General features: G+C 36.7%; 1 protein-coding gene across 1 annotated transcript in view; it reads right to left on the reverse strand.

Moving 5' to 3' along the window:
* The window catches only part of mEFTu1 (mitochondrial translation elongation factor Tu 1), a 235199-nt gene that overhangs the window by 98691 nt on the left and 112006 nt on the right, over nucleotides 1–24502 (reverse strand). The window contains exons 4-6 of the mRNA XM_067103039.1: nucleotides 21929–22069; nucleotides 2446–2522; nucleotides 2318–2399 (exon numbers count right to left, since the gene is read on the reverse strand). Of these exons, the coding sequence (XP_066959140.1) occupies nucleotides 2318–2399; nucleotides 2446–2522; nucleotides 21929–22069 (300 nt within the window). The remainder of the gene's footprint in view (nucleotides 1–2317; nucleotides 2400–2445; nucleotides 2523–21928; nucleotides 22070–24502) is intronic.

Consider the following 24502-nt stretch of genomic DNA (forward strand, 5'->3'; position numbering starts at 1 on the left):
GATTGTTTACACCTCTTGATATCATACAGTAGTCCTAAAAAAAAAAAAAAAAAAAAAAAAACACACACACACACACAAGGACAAAACCAAACTTCATTGGCACCAAAAAACTCAATCTGTAAACCAGGCAACCAGGAAACAAATGAAGAGCATGAATGGGTCGTGCAACCCATCTCTATGCAATTTCAAGGAGTCGCGGTGAGAAGAATAGGACTTCCTTCATGGCAGCAAGCCTATTTAGTCTCTCACTTAGGTCACTTGCACTGTTAACAAATTGTGCATTAACGCCCTCCCAGTGACCCAGGGGAGTCATGATGCGAAGGGTTAAGGTTTTCTCCCATCAGTCATCACAGCTGTCCAACAATGGAAGGACAAAAACAACACAAGCACGTTGTTGCCACTGGTGAAGCTAATCCATAGACTGGGTATATATGTAATGAAAAAACTGCACAAACGGGCTGTACACCCCATCTGTGCAACCCCCAAGAGTAGTAAAGAGAGGGTAATGGCTCCAGCATTAGATTGAGAAAAAAAAAAAAAAAAAAAAAAAAAAAAAAAAAACTTGACTTGAAATAAGCTTGAGAACTTACTGAGAGCAGAGACGGTGTCAGATATCAAGTCTAGGCGGCACCAAGTACTGACCTTATCCAGGAAAAGCCAATCACCACCAGTAACCATGCTTCCCCACCCTTCCCCAAAGACGGGTTGGATAGAAAGAGGCATATCTAGAATTCAAATGCAGGGCTAGACTTCCTCTTCTCTCTGCCCCCATAGTGGGGAAAGAGTGAGGTTGAGGTGGAAGAAGATGGAGGAGCAGAAGGCAGCAAAGGCAGAGAGCACTTCCAACTCCCCTACCCTTCCTCAGCTGTTGATACTCCTCCACAGGCCTGGTCACATCCCTAAGTCACACTCATCAGAGAAAGTAAGTTATTTCTTCCTCTACAGAAGAATACTGCAACAGAATGACTACCTTGTCTAAGATAGGTTAAACTATTGCAGGAATTTCCAAATGACTAAGTCTTATAGACCTAAAAGGCAGATATCATTAGGAGAAAGATACAGCTTCTGATGACCATTTTTAAATGCTGCTATGTCCTCAGTGAAAACAAAAATATTCATTCATGACAATGGAAAATTCTATGCCAAACTTCCTTACAATGTGCTCATTGACTATGGGTTTTTCCATATAATAACACAAATACAAGAAGGAAAAAGTATACAGTACTCACATTTCTTTATCAGAGTAGGTGAAACAGCAAGTCAAAAAGGGGGAAATGGCAGTGTCTGAAGCCTGCTGGAAAAAGCCTCTATTTTCCACAGGTTCCCCTGTGGAAATTGCCACCCCATATATTCCAATCATGTGGATCTTGTGAACATTCATTTATTCTGAAGAAATGCAGACCAAATGCAGATATACAGTACTGCAAAAGTAAACTTATGCACGGCTTATAGCCAGCCACCTGTACTGCAACAAAGCTCAGACTGCCTCCATGACGACCCAGCACCCAGAACAAAGAACAAGTGAGGGTTAAGCTTACAGCACTAAAATTTACACAAGGACCTTCACAAGGCACTCAAAATTCACTGCTACAGCACTGTCCACACAATCATGTGAAATTAATTGCACCATGCACACCATGTCACTTTTAACACACAAAAAGGTCACCAGTAGGTGACATGTACATGCATCCACACACAAATGCAGCCAGAAAAACAATGGGGAATGCACAGGTTGGCAAGAGGAGGGCATTTGTCCTGTGGCCTACCTACGTTATTCTTTTGCCTTCTCAGCAAAGTATGTTTTAGCATGGAGAGAGAGAGAGAGAGAGAGAGAGAGAGAGAGAGAGAGAGTTGCTGTTGTGTGTGCATGCACGGAAGGACAACTCCATGCACGAAAAGAAGGAGAGAGAGAGAGAGAGAGAGAGAGAGAGAGAGAGAGAGAGAGAGAGAGAGAGAGAAACTATTTGTATTTTCCAAGTAGAGAACGCAAACCACTTGTACAAAAATGACTGAAATTGCATACCAATTTAGAAATAAATTTTTTAAAGAGTACACCATTAAAATATTTTCAACAAAGTCATCTCTAACAATTATCAACATTTAATTCACTTTAAGATTGCAAAAAAATAAAAATTCGATGGCATCAGAGGCAAGAAAACAATGGGGAGCACAGGTTGGCAAGAGGAGGGCATTTTGTCCTAGGCCTACCTACGTTATTCTTTTGCCTTCTCAGCAAACAGTCATCAGTGCATGCACGGAAGGACAACTCCATGCACGAAAAGAAGGCCGTTTGTATCCAAGTACTGTAGGAACAAACCACTTGTACAAAAATGACTGAAATTGCATACCAATCTAGAAATAAATTTTTCCCATTTAAACTAGTGGCAACATTATCACCAAAAGGCATTAGAGGCAAGCTCATAGCCATCTATCGCACTCATTAACTCATAGCCCATCGCACTCATTAACTCACGAATTTCCATCTCCACCAATTCGACCATCTCTTCATCAGCAGCATCGACCTACAAAAAACAAAAAAAAAAAAAATCCACAAATGTAATAACAGTTAATGAACCCATAGGGAAGTTCACCCCTAACGGCACACTTAGAATGATGACTACAGGCATTACTAAAAGTTGTCTGTAGTGACTATTTAGGCCTTAAGTGCATTTTAGTTTTCTCTTGCTCCAGTTTTAATCCCAAATTTAAGAACACATTAACTAAGTCAGCCCTGTGAGTCTACAATGATTGTGATATCTAAGTACTTTGAGATATGAACACCAGTCAATTAAAGGGGTTAAAAAGTCAAAAAGAGGACACACATTCTCAAGAAAAGACAATGCACCTCAAATGGACAGATATACAAGCTGAACATTATTGCCTTTAGTCATGATAAGTAACTTCTTGTGTTTTCTAGATTCACTACAAAAATGAGGGACTGTGAGGTAGGCACCTACCAGGAAACTGATTGCTTAAAATCCCATAATTTCCCACTGCCTAAATATCTATTCTGTCATGAAGTATTCTTCCTGCAATATTCTGAGTATAAGTGACTGGAAAAAAAAGGTCTCTGTACGAGTAATGGTCATGAATGGACTGTAATTCTGTAGTAGCAGGGTTATAACTGTCTTGTCTGGACTGTTTCAAGTAAAATCATATCACATCTAATTCCTCCCAGTGTTACACAGACAGAGATTTAGAAAAGGAGGGTATAGTGGGGGGAAGACTTTCAATAAAAAAAATAGAAAAGGTGCATCAAGGCATTGGACCCCATAGCTTAAGGATAAAAGACAAAGACGACAACAGAGAGAGAGAGAGAGAGAGAGAGAGAGAGAGAGAGAGAGAGAGAGAGAGAGAGAGAGAGAGAGAGAGAGGACTATAACATAAAAAGGGCAAGTACAGAAAAGACAGCCTTCAAGCTATGACAGAGGACAGACAGTTAGGAGGATATACAGTACAGTGGTACCTCAACTTTGCAGATTTCAGTACTTAATGGATTTGCCTGAATCCAATTAAAATAATAAAAACATTTGCAGATTTTAGTACTGAACTGACTCATCCAAGTCTGATAAGAACAATAAAAGCATTTTCTACTTACTAAATACGCCTGGTAAGTATGACAGGGTTATTGGACAGTGGACCTAGTCCACGCAAGCAGACAAGCTTTTGTTCTTCATGGATAACCTACAATCTATGCTACAGGTATTGGACAGTGAATCAATGAAAACATGCATGCAAATGAGGTTTTCCTGTCTGTGCCTCTTGAAAGTCAACAGCGAATGAGTGAACGGATGTACTCATGTTAACCAACACTTTCCTAGCTGTGCCCTTGAGGGTGGATGGTGAACAAACATGCACAAAGCAAACAACACCTCTCTCTTTTTACATCATGTCAGGAAGATGATATACATTAGTTGGGTAAACTACGAAATAGCCTCAGAATTCCATTTAAAGGAATACATTAAGAGAAAAGGAAAAAAATCAATGTTGCAAAAAAAAAACCACCATGGGCATCCCAACTGCCACAAATGTTGCAAAAATTAACTGGTGGGAACACAGGTCATTATACACCAATCACAACGAAAACCTAATGGGTTTTTGGGGGGTAGGAGACGCTTCAAAAAGTTTTCAAGGAGGGGAGGGATGGGTCTGATGGCTGGGTGCCATGGGGGAGAAGGGGATAGTGTGGAGAGAGGGAGAGAGAACAGTAACTTAGCTATGTTTACACTGAAGCCTAAGTACAGTAACACACACACACACCTTTACTTATTTATATTTTATGCTACAGTATTCTCATTTATATTTTTACTGTATCTTCTCATTTTTTATTTTTTCAAACCTGAGGTTAAATGCATTCCTGTGCGCAGGGTAGGTAAGTATGCACACAATCACTCGATGGCATCTGTGAATGTAACGGCCTGTTTGGTTTTGTCTTGCCTACATATGAAATTTACATTTTATATATTCTTACAGTGATTAGACATGGAATATCAACAGAGATAAAACATTCTCTTGTGTTCTTATGATGTGTGTGATTATCATATTAAAATTCAACTAAACTTGTCCTGAAATACATCGCAGTGAATCAAGCAAAAAAAAAAAGGGGGGGCAACATATATGTAGGTAAGCATGCACTAATTTGATGGCGTCATAAACCTACTGGAGTTTTAGTTTCATGTTTTTATTTTTATGATACAGTAATTATTTCACTAAAGGATAAGTAAAATACTGAATTATGGTATACAGAGAGAGAGAGAGAGAGAGAGAGAGAGAGAGAGAGAGAGAGAGAGAGAGAGAGAGAGAGAGAGAGAGAGAGAGAGAGAGAGAGAGAAATACCTGTGATATGTTTACATTGAAGCCTAGTACAGTCTCCTTCAGTATTTTATCATACTTTATGCTACAGTATTCTCATTTATATTCCTACTGAATTTTCCAATTTTTTTATTTTATTTTTACAGGCCAAAAGATAAACACAATTGTCTGCGTGGGTACGTATATGTACGTATGCACACACTTATTCCATGGTGTCTATGAACTTGTTACAGCCTGTTCTGTTTTGCCTTGTCTACATATGAAATTTGCTTTTTAAATATTTTAACAGTGATTATTGATGAAATATCAAGTAATAAAATATTCTCTTGTGTCCTGTTATGTTACGTGTCATAATCATACTTAGAGTCAACTAAACTTGCAATGAAATATTGTAAAGCAAATCAAGCAAAGCAAATAAATGGCAACACATACCTTGGTATGCATGCACTCATCCGATGGCATTGCCAACTTCCTGGAGTTTGCTTAGTTTTTTGTCTTTATGTTTATGATACAGTATTCGTATTTCATTAAAGGATATGCACAGTACTGTACTGAGAGAGAGGTATGTTTACATCGAAGCCTAATGCAGTAACAAACACTCCTTCACTATTTTATTTATAATTTATATGCATAGGGTATGTACGTATGCATATACTGTATAGATAAATTCTAATAACTTCTTAGTAGTGTTCTGAAAATGAATTTGCTTTGAACAGTCATCACTGAGAAATGCCATATGTACTACAGATGTAAACACAGGGTGTTGTAGGGCACCATCACTGTGTACAGTAAACCCTCTGTATTCACGAGGGATACGTACCACACAACTTGCCCCACCCTCCCCGGCCGAATAGCTAAAACTCGCGAATACTTAGAATCCTTCTAAAAACATAAAAAAAACTAAAAATGCTTATACAGGTATTATCCTACTTATGATGGGGTTAGGTTCCAAAAAAAACCCATCGTTTGTTGGAAAAAACGTATCTCGAATATAGCATAGCCTACACTAGGGTATTCAGTGCCATGCATACATATATGGTAGCCTACCCTACACTATAAAGTATACTGTACTCTATACATACATGGTATAGTAATTATTAATATCAGCTAATTCTGGAGGTTCATGCAGAGTGACTTATGATAATTCAATACAAAGAGAAATTGAATAACAAACAAGAAATACTTAGCCTACACTATGGTATATTGTATACATAACACAGTAGCCTAGCCTACATTATACTGTACTCTATACTCACATATCGTATCATACAAACTTCAACATAACGAATATGCATCTTTTCCATAGATCTTTTAAAATGTTATGCCTTAATTCAATGTATCAAATAATATTGTATATATTCTTATATTGCTTTTGTATTATAAATTGCGATCATAGTGATCAATGTTTTGGTTTAGAAATCGATTATGCTAGAAGTTTATTTCGCCATATGTAACTCAGTTCAGAGAGCTTTTCTTGCTTCTAGTTAGTGTAAATGAATCTCTAGATACTTTATTTATATGGGGCAAGGTTATTTTTTGTTATACAAAGCGTTTTTAAGTCGAAATATAACTTAAACACTTCTCGTTTTTAAATTAATTTAGCTACTTTTTTTTTGTTAACAGATGACGTCGGCCATTCAGTTCACTATTTTCACTTGATTTCATCATAATACAAGCTTTACGTATTTATCGTTTATCGGCGTAAAAATAGCAGTAATGTGTTCTTACATGACCAGTAGTTTTGATTAAAATACTCTGAATTTTAATTACGATTGAGTTTCTGATGCACGATAATTTATAGACATTAGCAGCCTGAACATTGTTTTCTCAGCTTCAGCTACAACTTGCAGCTTAAATTTAGCAGTATATTTCCTTGCCGATCTTTTACCCATACCGAATACAGTAAGGGTATAATATAAAAATATATCAGTCCTATTCTACTGAACATCATTTGTTCTACAGTAAACCCCCTATATTCGCGGTCTCACGATTCGTGGACTCACGTATTCGCAGATTTCTCTGCGGAATGTATCTACCCATTATTCGCAGAAAATTTGCCAATTCGTGGTATTTTTCACTGAGAAATATTCACTAATTACTGTATTTTCATATTTTCATGACTAAATGCACTTTTTGTGATAAAACTGTTAAAATACTCAGGTATAAGCATTTTTAGAAGGTTTTCTTGCATTTAAACTATCAAAATAGGTAGTTCTAAGTGTTTTTAGAGGGGTTTTAAGTATAAGCGGATTTTTAGCTATTGGCGCATTACCGTACGATGGTTGAAATACAAGCAAAAGGGTTGTTGTTATTCAATTCCGTGATAAGCAAAACAACAGTTTCTCAGTCGGCTGTTCATGGCTCTACGCATTTACGCAAGAGTATAATAGTACTAACAATACTTTTATCATTCTGTTTTACTTTTTTAACTAGACGATGGGATGCAGAGATGGAGGAAAAGAAGTTGATCTATTGCAATTTGGTCTCTCTCGCTGCCTGATTGTACGATGCTGCCTGCGCGTGCGCGAAATTAAAAAATATTTTATAAATATTGTCGTATCAGTATTAATTGCTTACCCCATCGCAAAATCAAATTATCATAAGGTGAATTATCATATCTCGAGCACTATCTGAGTACTTTAATAGTTTTATCACAAAAAGTGCACTTAGTCATTAAAATGAGATGAAAATGCAGTAATTAGTGAATATTTCTCAGTGAAAAATACTGTGAATGGGCGAATTTTCAGCGAATAATGCGTATATATGTTCCATAGAGAAATCCACGAACAGGTGAGTCTGCGAATTGTGAGACCACAAATACGGGGGGTTTACTGTATTACAAACTGAATGAATTTCATTTTCGGTACATTGTACTAGGCTAGGCTTTCAAACAAAATAACCAAACTTATGACTTATGTAACAATTCATGACCATCTCTTATAATTAACAACCACTTACCAAAGAACTGACATAAACAACATCGAGTATGACGTAAACAGATTGGGAAACAGCGGTTTTGTGATTCTGAGGGATTTTACTTTAAAATAAAGTGTTACTTTACCTTTATATACCCATTTTACATTTAAATTACATTTATGTACAAAAATAAAAATATTAATTCCATTAATACATTCATTTCTCTTGCTAGTAGGCTCAATCAGCTCATTCTGAAAATGTAAACATTACACATGGTGGGACGACTTTTTTTTTTTGTAAATTTGACAATGATAATATAATAGGATAACAATACAGTGTGACTGGATTCTGTATGTGAAATAAGTTTCATAATATTTAAATACAGCTGTAATAGCCTATCTGACATATGCAAATGGATACTGTGAATGTAACACCTGGGCTAGCCTAAGTCAATACAGTGTAGTTCACACACACTTTGTATCTCATGTATGGCAATACAATACGGTAAGAACTAATAAGAAAGGTGCTTTATAAAAATACATGGTAGGCTGTGGGTAAACACACACAGGCTACCTGCCCAATGAACTACTGTATGTCATTTACAAAAGAGAAAGAAAGGGTTCCCTATTTTCTCAGTGTATATATGAAGTATATTTTGTTACAAATATGGGGAAAAAATGAAGATACAGGCAGTCCCCGGTTTACGACGGGTCCGGCTTACGACATTCCGAGGTTACGACATTTTGCAAATATATTCATCAGAAATTATTTCCCGGTTTACGACGCATGTTCAGGCTTTACGATGCGTCGTATGTCGATCCGACAGAAGAAATATGGCTCCAAAATGGCAGAAATCAAAATTTGGAGTTTTTTTTTATGAAAAACTCAATAAAAATGCAGTTTACATCGTTTTCAATACACCCAAAGCATCAAAAGTAAAGTTTTCTTAGGATTTTTGACGATTTTCCACGATTTTTCAGTTTACGACACGGCGTAAAAACGGAACCCCCGTCGTAATCCAGGGACTGCCTGTAATTGCCTTTTGCATAAAGTTTGCAGTTTAAAGTATGACGCTGTTGTTTATAAGCATATTGAGTGTTTATGTGGTACTGACAAGGTTAGGTGAGGAAGCGTACAAAGCTGCCCTTTAACACCTCTAGATTTGTTCTCCCCATTATCCAGATTTGGCCATTATCGAACAACCCCTTGGTTCTATTAATCTGGATAACTGAAGGATTACTGTAACCAATTACACTAATATTAATAAATATGGTCTTCGACTGAAAGAATCCACTTACACAAAGATCAATATGAAATTTCAATGGAAAGATATGTATTCTTATGTCTTCACATGCTCTATCTACACCTCCATTCATGAATTATACTTTCTACTAAAAAAAAAACACTGTTAACTTTATTTTCTGTTCTTGAGTCTTTGAGCATCATTCCACTTTTGTTAATGGGTATACCGCAAGTTGATTTGATGTTAAAGTGACAACATCATTGTCACCCTACCTTACTACAATGACATTTGAATCTATCAAAATGATACTCAAAGCTCCCTCTTAATCATTCTTCAAATAGTATGGCACTAGTAGGAGGCCACTTCTCCATCATATAGCTTCGAAGAGTGCCAGTTGCACCATGATCTTTTATGAAATTAGAAGTCGAATTTTATCCACTGATATTGAGCACAGACTGAAGCCTATCAAGAAAGCTTAAAATTACTGCCTCCCCTATACCAAAGTCTGTTTGTAAAACTTCTGGAAGAACCTGGATTCTCATCTTTACTTTGATAATCATCCATAGGAGTGGCTGCTGTTCATCCTTGGAAGCCCTATAGAATTGGTTTTCCTCTTACAAATTGCTTAGTAGGGTGGCGCCCATTATAAGGTATCGCTGATTCATCAATGACGACCTTGGTGAGGCTGAAAACTGTTCCGTAACTAATGAAATACTCATTAAGAAGATTTAGAAGGGGCCTTACCTTTGCAAACTTATTCTTTGATAATTCTGCTATGTTAGCCAGGCTGGTGTGTGTGTGTGTGTGTGTGTGTGTGTGTGTGTGTGTGGCATTTCATCATTGTTGATGTTACTGTCTCTATATACATCTTTCACCTTGTAAGTGTGTTTCTTAGTGCAGTATCATGTGTTGCCCTTCTTTTTTTTGCTCTGCTTGATTTACTGCACAACATTTCATCACAAGTTTAGTTGACTCTAAGTGTGATTATCATGCATATCATGACAGTACACAAGAGAATATTTATCATTGTTGATATTTAGTCTCTAACTAAAAGTATTTAAAATGCAAATTTGTAAATGTTGGCAAAACATTGTGCTCTTTTTAAATTGTCTTAATGCTATCAACCAAAGACGAGTGTGTGCGTATGTATGGACCCTACACACACAATGTTCATTTTTTGGGGTTAAATTAAAAAATGAGAAAATACAGTAAATATATAAATGAGAAGAGCATAAAATAATACAAAAAAGGAAAGGTGTGTGTGTGTGTGTGTGTGTGTGTGTTATAGGCTTCAACGTAAGTGATACCGTTGTTGTTGCTCACTTGCTCGGTCTCTCTCTCTTTTTCTATACTGTATTCTTTTTTTTTTATTTTTGCTTTGTTACAGTATAGTATCCCTTAATAAAGTTGGACAAAGAATAACCATAAAACAAAAAAAGCTCTAGCCATGTCAGTCGCGCTGGTTTTATGAAATACTTATTGCAGTCCCTGCTCACGTGATCAAGAGATGAGGTTGTTCAGCCACGCTGGTTTGATAAAATGGATTCGTTAACATCCTAAAACATATCAGACATAACTAAGAGTTGTATTAGGGTCATTTTGTGAAAATTACTTTGTTAACGACATGTTAGCATGTCTGCTGCTGCCTGACACCCTTCCAAAAAATGCATTTACAAAGACTTCACATGGTTATATATTATTAACTGGCAGTTAATTATAATACATTTTGCTGATAAAACTTAAGTCTGTTGCATGGTTTCCTAAAGTTTCATTTACTTGTGGTTTGACCAAATAAATATCGAATGAAAATACTGTACAGTATGCATGACACACATCCAAAAATATGCATTTACATTATCTACAGTACTATACAGACTTCACATGCTTACTATACAGTACAGTACAGTATTCTATTTCAGTTGGCAGTTACGGTAACTCACTTTTTTAAGGAAACTTCAGTCTTTTAAAAGGTTTCCTAAAGTTTTGTTTTCTTGTTGTTTGACCTACTGTTCAGTCTATAGTCAAGAATAAGGAACATGTTGTACAACACATGAAAGGTGGTGCTTCGATGATGGCTGTTACTCATGGTGCTGCTACTACACTAGGCAAGCAACATGACCGCAACCTCATGGAGATGGAGAAGTTATGGACAGTCTGGCTCGAAGACCAAAACCAATGGAACATTTCAGTTAGCCTTGGTATTATTCAGGAGAAAGCTAGGCAGTTGCATGAGGCAGTAGTGCAGAAGAAAGGGGAAGGTAGTGGAAGTGAACCATTTGTAGCTAGCAGAGGCTGGTTTAATCGTTTCAAGGTTCGTGCAAGTTTGCACAACCTTAAGTTGCAGGGTGCGGCTGCCAGTGCAGACGAGGAAGCAGCACAAGGATTTCCAAGTTGTCTTGCCGAAATCATCAGGGATGGAGGCTATACTGCTGACCAAGTTTTCAATGTGGATGAGACAGGCTTATTTTGAAAATGTATGCCTAGTTGCACGTACATATCTAAGGAGGAGAAGACAGCACCAGGCCATAAAGTCAGTAAGGAGAGACTGACTTTTACTTCTTGGGAGCAATGCTAATGGTGACCTCAAGCTGAAGCCCTTGTTAGTGTATCTGGCTGAAAATCCAAGAGTACTTCAGGGAATTTTCAAGCCTCAGCTCCCTTTCATTTGGAAGGCTAACAAGAAAGCCTGGGTCACTGTTGCTATCTTCGAGGAATGGCTTCATGATCACTTTATGCCAGCAGTTAAGAAGTATTAGAAGGAGAAGGGTCTGGAATTTAAGGTCCTGCTGGTGTTGGACAATGTCCCTGGTCACCCTGATAATTTGGGTGAGATTTATCCCGAAGTGAAAGTAGTCTACCTTCCACCAAACACTACATTGCTTCTACAGCCGATGGACCAGGTAGTCATTGCTGGCTTCAAGACTTATTACACCAGGAGAACATTTTGCCATGTCCTCAGGGTCACTGAAAACAGCAGTGACAAGTTGGATGTCAAGCGAGTCTGGAAGGGCTACAGTATTTTAGATGCTGTAAAAAACATTGAGTCTTCTTGGAATGAGGTCAAGAAATCCAATTTGAATGGGGGCTGGAAGAAGCTGTGTCCAAATTCTGTGATGGACTTATGGGCTTTGAGGAGGGAGAGTGTCTTGATGTAGTGAGAAAGAATATTGTTCACTATAGTAAGAAGCTTAATTTGGATGAGGAAGCTGAAGATGTGAACAAGCTGCTGGAATCCCATGGAGAGGAGTTGTCAGCAGAGGACCTCATTGATCTAGAGAAGCAGATGATTGAGGAGGAGGAAGAGGCACCAGCCCCAAAGCCTAGGGCATTAAGTGATACAGGCTTGTCACAAGCTTTGGCCTACTTGAGCAAGGGCTGGTAATGATCGAGGAACAGGACTCTAATGTGGAAAGGTTCACGAAGTTTCAAAGAGTAATTCAGGATTCTCTAACCTTTAACAAGGAGACTGTAAGGGAAAAACAGATGAAAAGAAGCATCCAATCTAAACTAGAGATTTTCGACTTCAAGAGAGTCTCCAGCACCACCTGCAACTCTTAACCCAGGTAAGGAATTCTTCACTTTTTTTTTTACCACTGCACAGTATGTACATACTGTACAGTATTGTATATTTATACTATAAAATGTTTTATAAACTGTAATAAATTTCATACTATACTGTATTTTACTTTATGCAGTACATTACGAATCACCCAATCACTTTTATCATTGCAGAAGAAAAGTTCTATCCCGATTTCACTGCACCTGACATAGAATTACCTCCACCAACCTCTCTGGTAAGGAATTATTTTTTTTTATTTGTTTTACTGTACAGTACAGTACATATATAAATTGTTTTATACTGTAAAGTGCTGTACCTGTACAATATACTGCTGTACTGTATGTTACTATATATTTATGTAGTACTGTTGCATAACCTAATTTTTTTATTATCATTCCAGGATTAAGCCACCACCTTGCAAGTGATGACCCTCCACTAATAGACCCATCAGCCTCTCCAGCTCTATCTGATAAGGAATTCTTTTTTTTTTTTTTTTTTTTTTTTTTTACTGCAGTACATATGTAAATTGTTTTATGCTGCAAAATACTGTTGCATAGCCTAATTTTATTCATCATCATTCCAGGATTGAGCCACGCTGACCCTCCACCACCATTACTAAATGACCCACCAACCTCTCCAGCTCTATCAAGTAAGGAATTCTAATTTTTTTCATCTGTTTGACTTTAGTACACATGTAAATTGTTTTCTATTGTAAAGTACTGTTGCATTACCTAATTTTTTTCATCATAATTCCAGGATCGAGCCACGATAACCCTCCACCAGCATTACTAAATGACCCACCAGCCTCTCCAGCTCTATCTGGTAAGGAATTCTCCTATTTTCATTTGTTTTACTGTAGTACATATGTAAATTGATTTTTCTGTTAAGTAGTGTACAATATACTGTACAGTACTGTACTAATATATATTAATATATACTGTTGCATAACCTAATTTTTTTCATTATCATTCCAGGATGAGGCCACCACCTTGCAAGTGATGACCCTCCACCAGCAGTAGACTCACCAGCCTCTCCAACTCGATCTAGTAAGGAAGTTTTTTTTTTTTTATTTGTTTTACTGAATGGTATATACATATGTAATGTTTTACTGTAGTACAATTACACTGTATAGTACAGTATATACCATACTGTTTCATAACCTAATTTTTTTAATTGTCATTCCAGAATTGAGCCTCATGTTTACATATGACCCAGAGTCCCTTGAAGAAACTTTTGAAGGTTTCCTACTTGAGTCGACTGAACCTTCTTCAGCTGCAACAGGTACAGCAGAGTACTAATACAGTACGGAATTCTTCACTTTTTTTTTTTTTTTAAATGGTTTTGTTAATTGTTATAAATTTTAGAAAAAACAATTCTACAGTAGTACTGTACAGATTGTATCATTATTCCAGATCCAGAAGTTATCCCTTCCTCCAAGGTCAACTCACCCTCTCCTGCTGCAGCAGATACAGTGATCTAATCCTCAAACCCCAACTCAACAGACTTTGTACCCTCTCAATGTCCACAAGGTAAGGAATTCTTCATTTTTATTTACTGTACATACTGTACACATTTTTTTTAACTGTGTTACAAAAGACTTACAGTTCTGTACTGTATTTATTACAGTTCATTTACAGGTACAATACTGTACTGGACTTGAAGTACTGTATTGTATAATTTTTATCTTATCATTCCAGACTCCCAGGAAGATTCCACTTCTTAGCCAGTTTCCGGGGGATATGTAGCATGAAAATTTACAAAAAGAAGATAAGGAAACATTCACACTTTTTTTTTATTTGGTATACTGTATATACTGCTGTATATGTACATGGTACAGTATTTAACAAAATTATATTTCTACTACAGTACAGTATGTACTGTACTGGCAGTTCCTGGTTTATGACGAGTCCGGCTTACGATGTTCCGAGGTTACAACGCTTTTCAAATATATTCATCAAAAATTATTTCCCGGTTTACAATGCATGTTCTGGGGTTATGACGCGTCATATGCCAACCCGACGGAAGACATATGGCTACAAAACGGCAGAATAATCAAAATTTGGATTTTTTTTATGTGAAACTCAATATAAATCCAGTTTGTATCGTTTTCAATACACCCAAACATTAAAAGTAATGTTTTCTTATGATTTTCGAGGATTTTTGGTTTTTGGTTTACGATGATTTTCGGTTTACTGATAAAACGTGGGACATAAAACAGAACCCCTTTTAATAAACAGACTGGTACTGCTGTACAAAAATTCATCAGCAACTACTTTATCACTGTACATATACATCAGAAATTATTTCTGGCTACATTACTGTGCTGCACAGTACTAATTTTAATATTTTCATTACAGACTGTGTACCTTAAAAGCTGTGATTTTTGACAAAATTCATCAGCAAGAACGGAACCTACTACAGTATAGTGTATACAGTCATACCCCAAACTTAGGCGAGGTTAGGTTCCAGAACCCCTCACGCAGGGTGAATTTTTGCATAAGTTTGGCATAGTCTCTAAAAATGCTAATAAATGCTTATTTCTAAAGTTTAAACACTAAATATGACCCTACTCATGATCCCAAATTATAAAGTTAACTTTTAAATGAAATTTAAGTTACTGTAATTTCATTTAAAAGTTACCTTAATACATTACCCTTAAAAAAGAGAAATAAATGGTTGAAATAAAAACAGATTTGGAAGAGAATTTCTCTCTCTCTCTCTCCCCTTCCAACCGATCTATTTTTAGAATCATCTCAACCTCTTTTTAACAACTTCTTTATTCAGTGTCTCTTTCTCTTTGTTCTGAAATGCTTTTTCATGAACAAACAGTGTTTTATATTTTGACTAATACAACTCTTAGTTATTAAGTCTCTATGTTTTAGAATGTATTTGCAACACTAGCGCATTTACACTTCGTAGACGATACAGGTCAAACCAGATAAATTCAAACTATCTACTGTACAGGTAAAGACATACAAAGAATTCATAAGTTGTAAAAATGTGTGATCTGGTTCCATTCATCCCCCAGATTTTCATGACATACTTCAACCAGCTTTTTTGTGATCAAGATACCCTCACTGCTACTCCAGACACCCTTCAAGATACTCCTCATGAGAATGATGTGGATAATCATTTACTGGACTATGACGTTTGATTCTCGCCTGAAGTAATTGGCGCTTACGTTTTTTCCAATCAAAATGTATTTTAGCCATTACTGACGGCAATTATTATTGTTTTGCAGGTGAGACGACTGTATCAGCCTCAGAGTATTCTGATTATAATATCTTATTATCCTTCTGCTGCTTTTTTATTGTGTAAAGCATTACCTTTTTAGGTCTTTTTTGAAGTGAACAAAATCACTAGTTATTCCTGTAAGATTAAGATAATCAAGGAAATTATCCAGAATGATAAATAAAACAAAGATAATATCTTTGGGGGGGTCCTAGAGGGGTTACAGGGGCATTGGTGTATGTTTTTATGGGATTCAGTGTACCGGAGTATAAGACTGATTTCAAGATGAATGCAGTCATCGCTTTATCTTTCGGCATGCATTAAACTCTTGGCTATTTTACAATGATGGTTTGAAAGCAGACACAATAACCTTTATTTTAAAACAAACCCCAGTGTCGTACCTCATTTAAATGCTGAGATATCGCATTCTGAAAGTAGCCAAACTTTGACTGCATTTTTCTCCAATTTTAGTTTTTGGCACTTGAGACACTCTGCCGTTAGGCGCCTCAATTGTTTTCTGTCTAAGATAGTTTTTAATAGCCTCAATAAAATACTTAACAAGAAGTTTTTCACTGAGTGTTATTCTCTTACAGTACGTAAACTACACTTTTATGCCAAGTTTCCGTACTGTCATGACGTCCATTTTCGAACAAAATTTACGAGCATAATTCAAAAACATTTTGGTGCTCTGCATGTTAAACTTGTTCCTATCAACCCCCGAACGATTGGCTCTATTTTTAAATTTAAGGATCAGCTTTGTGCTACGATGTCCTCCGGAGTGGTGTATAAGTATTCTTGCCCCAAGTGTAACTTGGGGATTTATGTGGGATCCACTCAGAGACTTCTAAAAGTATGCATAGATTCACACAGGGGGTAAGTTTTCGTACGGGGGTAAAAATCTCCAGCCCCAAACACTCCAACATCAGAAGTCATGCGAAATTTTGTAAAAGCCCCATTGAAAACAAAGATTTCTACATAATTGGACGAGCTTCTAGCCAACTGGAACTACCATTACTCGAGTCTCTGATGATAAAACAGCTTGTTCTGAAACTGAACACTCAGACTTCGGCTGTTCCTTTATACCTGTCATAATAATAATGTTTTCGTTGTTTTGTTTCTCCTTCGAAGACCTCATTTTCTGTATTTGTGTCGTACTGAGAGGTTGGCTCCATACCCTTAGTCACTTTTATTTATTTATTTATTTTCTTAATGTGATTTTAAATTTTAGTGTTTTAAAACAAATATTTTAAATATAATTTTTACTTGTCTTTTATATATTCTATTTGTTTTAATTAATTTCTCAGTGTTTTGCCTGTTCCTCGGTGTCCTTTGTGTAAAAATGTTTTGCCTGTTCCTCGGTGTCCTTTGTGTAAAAATTTCCCTTTCAAGTCGATTGTCATTTTTTTATGTTCTGACTTTGCCTTTGTACAATTTTTCTGTAATTCTTATTGTCAATGCTTTTTTTTTTTTTTAATTCTAGAACCCCTGATGATGTAACCATGGATTATGAAACATTGGGAATAAACATGTAATCAAATGACTATTCAAGAGTATTCCTGTCCACCTTACCATTTGATTATATATATATATTATTATGATTAGCAAGAATTCGCTAGCAAGTTGCCTTCCCACCCCCTTTTGTTGTTGTTTGTGTTGTTGTTTTATTTACTGCCAGCCGCCCGATCGATAGACCATCTGTCTATCGACTTAGCACGGTCAGAATACAAGGGTTTAAAAGATTAAAAGCCACTCCTTTTCAAACAATCTTGCTTCAGGGCAAAGGTGATCTCTGGTGAACTTCTTACAGGCATATTTCCCCTGCGGACGTCAGCTGGAAGGTGATTTCAACACCCCCATGTTGGAGGTGCCCCCAGTCCCACAGAAGGAGATAAAAGGAGAGGACACAAGGTCTCGCTATCACACACGCGGGGTGGAAGTCAGGGAGAAGAAGGACCCAGCCACCTGTCCTTGGCAGTGTCCTTAGCTAACCACGTGGCCCTTTTCCAAGTATACGTTCTCCTCGTGCCCTTCGACGGCAAACCACGCGCAGCGCTTTTACCATTTACCTGCGGATGCCCCCTCAAGACTCGCCGCCCTTCGTGAAATTCCCACGCCGCGCCCTCCTTCGAGAAGTCCCCATCGCCGTGCCCTTGCACCCTAACACGTGGAAGAACTCCGCCCTCGAAATCGCAAGTCATCCACGGACCAAATTTCTACATTGAAACACACCTGCCTTACAGTAATGTGCTCTGGAAAACCACCATTCAGTCACGCTTTGTCCTTGTAACATTTATTTGAAGTGAGCGCTATTAATCAAAGAATTTTGCTACAATTTTTCACTCAATGCCGCTCAAATGTCGGTAAAAGCAGAGAACAGAAATGTGAAAAAACCCACCTAAAAAAATTATTTTAGCAATATTTCAGGACATGTTTATTTACACTATACCAGTACAAAACTGTAAAAACTAAAAATCGATAATTCCTCGAAATTCGGCGATCGGTGCACCCCTTAACTGAAGTTCCTCTAATAATAGTTGATTTTTTTGTTTTGGGTGGTGTTCTCTCCAAGGGTCTCTTTTTATCTTTAATTTCTGGTCCTTCACAACTTTCCTCTGTTACTTCTGTAGTAGTAGTATCTTCTTGTGCTCCTATTTGCATTAACATTTCAAATGAATTTGATCAAATGTTATCCATATCCTTTGTTCCAGTTTCTTGATTCTTTACCATTTGAGTTTTTTTTCTGTAAAGCATTAACTTCTTGAGATTTATTTAGAGCATTAACTTCTTGAGATTTATTTAGCTGTGTTCTATTACTTCTATCTGTATGTGATTTTGTTTCATTATTGGTTTTTGTTATCGATGAATATGTATGTTTCTTAGCAGGATCTTGAATGCCTCTCACTTTCAATTCTAATTTAGCCTCTTTTATTGAGACCCCTGTTCTTTCTTGTAACATTTTTAATTCCGTATTGTTTATGTAGTACATACATTCTTTGGATCTTGCATGATGATTCTGCCCACAATTTACACACTTTGGTTCATTGCACTTCCATTATGTGGTATGTTAGATCAACAATAAGTGCATACTGGTTCATTTCTACAATTTTTCTTTGTGTGCCTATACTTACTGCAATTTTGACACTGTAGTGGCTTTGGAATATAGGGTCTTAACTCTCTGTTTTGGCCTAAAATTTTTATTTTTTGTGGTAGATCTTCACGCTCAAATTTTATTTTTGCTATTTTTAATAATAGTTTATTGCTGTTTTTACTTGGTACAACATATATCTCACAATCCTGGACCTTGGGTCTCTTTTTGAGAGAGTCTAATAGCAGTTTCTTTTCAACTGGTTCGTTGTTATTTTCAGGAAGTACAATGGTACCCTGAGTGCTGTTCATAGTATCGTGTTTTTCCACTTTCACGTTAATGTTATCTATGTTGTCAAAGACAAACAGTCTTCAGACTGACCTTTTGTTGTGGCTTCTATAAGCTAAGTTTTCTCTTTTGTTTGTCTGAATGACATTTCTGGCATTGGATGCCTATTTAATAAATAATTTTCTAATTCTAAAGCTGAAATATTTTGGTCAGCTTCCATGGTTAGAAACCTCGACCAACTTCCACTCCCAAAGAGGGAGTCAAAGTGGGTCAAGGTCGGGTCATTTTGATATTTACACTTTATGGGTGCCTTATATAGAATTAAAGTTTTAATACCACTCTGATTTTGATTACTTGGATTATCCAGAGAACTATCCATTTCCATACCAGAAGATCTGCTCTGTACTGGAGCAGCAGTCGTCAACTGTGCCGAGATGATTCCATCAAAGGGCCCAGGGGTACTCAAATCTCAATAATTACTACCCATAAAGATTGAAGGTAAAAGGAAAAAAAATTAATCTGAAAACCTTAAAAAGATATCATCAGCCTTTCACGGAGTTTATTCTTCCACCAATGGCACAAGTGAGAACCGACTCCCAATTGTCCACCCCCTACCCTACCCCAAAGGAGATGGCACAACATGATTAGAGTGGCCCAAGTGTAAGCCAAACCCACTTCCTAGGGCTGAGAGTATTACAAGAATACAATCATCCCCACACTAATCATGCTATGGGCAAACCAGACAGAATGCCGAGTCCTATCCCCAGAATCCATGGTCCGGCCCTAAAGAATAGTTCTGCCTTTGAGCTATCAATCTGATAACTCTCAGATCTGAACATTATTGGGCAGTTGATAGTCCTACCACAGTTCCCACTATTTAACTTTGGATATAAACCCAACCTGAGCTGTATCTTTTCCTATTTAACAGGTCCAATAAATCTGAGAAAGAAAAGTGTAAAATTTCACAAAAATTAATCCAAAAAATTATATATTGATATAAGGGACTCTTGGACTCAAACCCAGAAACAAATTCCTGGGGTTCAAGAGCCCCCTCACCACATCAAGGTGGTCCCACATTGAGGGGGCTGGTTTACCATAAGACACCGCATTTTATACACAAGTGCATACACAGACTGAAAAATACAGATACACTACATTACTGTACTAAATATATAATACTAAATAAAGTGTCCATGGAAATGCAGTGAGAGAGAGAGAGAGAGAGAGAGAGAGAGAGAGAGAGAGAGAGAGAGAGAGAGAGAGAGAGAGAGAGAGAGAGAGAGAGAGAGAGAGAGAGAGAGAGTTACCACCATGGTAGTGTTTTGCACTGTAATATGATCCTCACATACATCAAGGCACGCGCACATACAGACTAACAAATAATTACAACAAAGCATTTTGCCTCACAAATGACAAAATATAAATAATGATGATTTAGATAAAGTAAAATGTCAACCAAAATACAGCACAACACTATCAAACAATGTACATTAAATTTTGTGTAACCTTACCCTGAAGACGACACCTGAAGGGTAGTGAAGCCCAATGTGGTCGTGGTGACTTGGGACATGTTAGTCCAAGTCAGAATCACTGACTTCCATTGGTAGGTAGTGGAGAAAATAGCAAACTTTCAACTCAAACTCACAGGGTGTGGTGTGGGAGGCTTAGGCTATTGCATTTTTTTTAACCACAGACCTTAGGATTTCAGAGCACTTGCTCCCTCAATGAAACAAAGCAGCATGGTGCAATCACATTACAAAAAAGTTTAGGAAAGGAATTGGGTTTTATACCTTCAATTAACAATGATTTCCTATTTTGTAGTACTTATACAAGTACAAATTCACTTCTTTTAACCACAGATCTTAGCATTTCAGCACATACACCATGAAACACTAAACATGGCCCAATAACTGTATGAAAAAAATAACTTAAGAGGCAGTTTTTAAAGTGTTTGATTAACAATGATTTGCATCAGTGTGATTGCCTATTCTGAAATACAGGTACAGTACATATAAGCATGCAATTGTACTTTTTTAACCAAACATATCTGAAGTACAGTTACAGTACATATAAGCATGCAACTGTACTTTTTCAACCAAACATCTCAGAACTCTGAGCACATGACTGTCAGATGAACAAAATACAACAGTTTCATTTAAAAATTATTTTTAAGTTTAAATTTAATTAATGTACTGCAAGTAGTTTTAGTACATGAAAAGAAACAACTACTGTACAGTACTGTCCTACTTCACATGCAAAAGCAAAAAACAAAACTACAAATTACTATTTATATTTTTGCTGGACTCTTGACACATCTGATAAGTAACACAACCTGTTAAGCTGAGGTGCGATTGTACTTAATATATGAATAACATCAGATAAGTTACACAATCTCTTAGCTTGAGGTGTAACTGTACCTAATAAAAGAATAACATTTGATAAGCAACACAATCTGTTAAGCTGTACCTAATAAAAGAAAAACATCTGGTAAGTAACATCATCTGTTAAGCTGAGGTGCAATTGTACCTAATAAAAGAATAACATCTGGTAAGTACCACAATCTGTTCAGCTGAGGTGCAATTGTACCTAATAAAAGAATAACATCTGGTAAGTACCACTATCTGTCCAGCTGAGGTGCAATTGTACCTAATAAGAGAAAATTTACAAAAATGAATAAGTAAAAATTGTGAATATTCCCTAAATTTGCTTCTTGACGCATCACCAACCTATATCAACTTACTGTCAACTTGATAAATTTCTTTTCATTTTCAAATGACTGTACAATAAATCCTACCTTATTAATGAACACTACAATATGTTCAATTCCAATCTGTTTGGCAAGGAGCAAATGTTCCTTTGTTTGGGGCATCACACCATCTGTGGCAGCTACCACCAATATTGCGCCATCCATTTGAGATGTTCCTGTAATCATATTCTGAAAAAGTAAGTGAATATTGTTCAACAAAGCTATGTGAAACCTCAAATTTAAGTGGATCTATGCTATAAACCCTATTTTGTAATTAGATCATTATAATCAATTCTAGATATTGTTTGTTGACCTGTTAAGTGTCACCAACAGCTTATCTGTCGCCCGCATCCCATATCACACTGCCTTCAACATAGTAAACAGTTCTCCCTCTTTCAAGGCTGGTGCCACACTGATCAAGCTCAGAAATACACTCTACTCATATACAAATAGTAGGAACATCATTTGGTAACACTACCAGCTAAAATAGGAGTAAATGGCAACTTTTTTTTGTAACGGAAAGACAGAGTGACAGAGGACATCTACCCCTCACCTCCCGCTACACTTCTGGGATTCACTGATAAACGACAGATTTCTTTTTGTTTGATCCTATTTATCCCCCATAATGAGCATTCCAAAGTGAAGGAAAAATCTTTTGCCTGAAGAGATATTATCACTACTCAGTGTAGACACTGATGATGACTACAAGACTCAGAGTATCAGCTCAGAAACCTCTAACATAGACTGAATAAGACTTGTCTAATTCTGAAGAAAACCATAATTTAGATTCGATCATTGCATTGCCAAGTGACTGGACAGTAACTGATAAGGAGAGGAGTCCTTTACTTTTCATTCATCCAAAGATGTGAAATGTACTGTTCAGGATAAGGGAAACCCCGTGAAGTTTTTTTTTATGTTTTTTGATGGCAAAGTCATGGAGCACATTGTAACAGAATATATAGAAAGTTTGCCTACAACATCATGTGCACCAAAATGATATGACACAAATGTAAATGAAATTAAACAATTCATTCCTCTACTGGCTTTGGTGTTTCAGGGAATGGCATACTAAAGAATAATTTTTTCCTTTTATGTTTTATGGTTACAATCTTTACGATAAAAAATGCAAAATAAATTCTTTCATCATTTCTTGTTCTACATTATTTATTATCTTAATTTGTTTATACAAAAAACAATATCAATGTAATAAAAAGACATAAAACAGGACAAAAATTAGCATAGACCAAAAGAACGCTCTACGAGCAAGAAAATGTGACGATACGGGAGCGGCGACACCTCTCATAAGTGAAGCTCAACAGGTTAATGTCATATAATCCCTGAGTTACTGATAATCTAAGGGCTGCAGCAATTCCCATTAAACCAAATTTAAATCACATACCACAAATCAATTTTAATTTCTCAGGGATCATTTACCATCATATGTTATAGTCATGCCATGAAATTGCAATGACAATCACACTTGACAATCAACATTCACTTTGACCTCTGAAAGAGGGACAAGCGCAGGATTGGGTTAGGAGTGTGATCATACAAATCATATGTGACTTCAAGCTTCTATAGCTTAGAAAACTGCAAATTATCATCTATTTGTGATTTGTTCCTATAAAAATATAAACCTTAGTCTTTTAACTGGAAAATCATGCCCCATGGGGAGGTGATCTGGTAATATTCTTCCCAATCAGAAAAAACAGCTTCCTGGTTACACACTGTACAGCCTAGCAACAGTGATTACATGGCTCTGTGCCAGAGCTTGACTTTCTTGCAGCCTTGCTCTTGCAAAGAGGCAAAATCAAAGTTTTGAGGAAGGTCCCTGTCAATTTTACAGCACGAATTTCTAGGTATAAAATGCTAATATACCAGAGAAAAAGAGCTCAGAAAGCTGGGGTTATACATAATTTCTAGGAAGACAAAGGAAGGGTGAGTGAAATACCACTACCACGGAAACATACAAAGATCTCAAAAACCCTGAACAGAGCGGTGAGAGAGCCCTAGACTCAACACCACGCCAGAGAGCTCATTCCATTTTTTAGAGATTGCGACAGGCAAAATCAAGTTTTTCCAATTTTGAGAGAGAAGGTACTTATACATGATTGCAATTACACCTCCAAGAGAGAGAGAGAGAGAGAGAGAGAGAGAGAGAGAGAAAATTTATCTGCCATCATGACTACACGGTCATTGGCACACAAAAAAAAAAATTATAAAAGCAGATAAAAAAAATATAAAAATAAACAGGTCCAGCCACAAAAAAAAAAAAAAAAAAAAAAAAAAATCTGCAGTGAATAAAAACTTAAGCGATCTAGTGTCGCCACCACAAAGGTCATCAGCCAACTTAGCTTAATATGCAAAATCAATAAAATCACATACTTAAAAATGAAACAAAGTTAACCCTTTCCAATCCTCCTCTGAGCTCAACCTGGTAGCTCCTATAGTCCAAGTCAGTCAACGATGGTAGCTTTTAAAAGATGTTTACAGCTGCAGAAGCATTTATAAAAAGTACAATTTCTCTTGCAGTCATCTTTTTCATATGAATCGTATATGGTTGAAAAGCTGAAAATATGCACTCATCTTTATGAAAACTAATTTTGATCAGACAAATTTTAC

The sequence above is a fragment of the Macrobrachium rosenbergii genome, chromosome 4, assembly GCF_040412425.1.
Source record: "Macrobrachium rosenbergii isolate ZJJX-2024 chromosome 4, ASM4041242v1, whole genome shotgun sequence".
NCBI lineage: Eukaryota > Metazoa > Arthropoda > Malacostraca > Decapoda > Palaemonidae > Macrobrachium > Macrobrachium rosenbergii.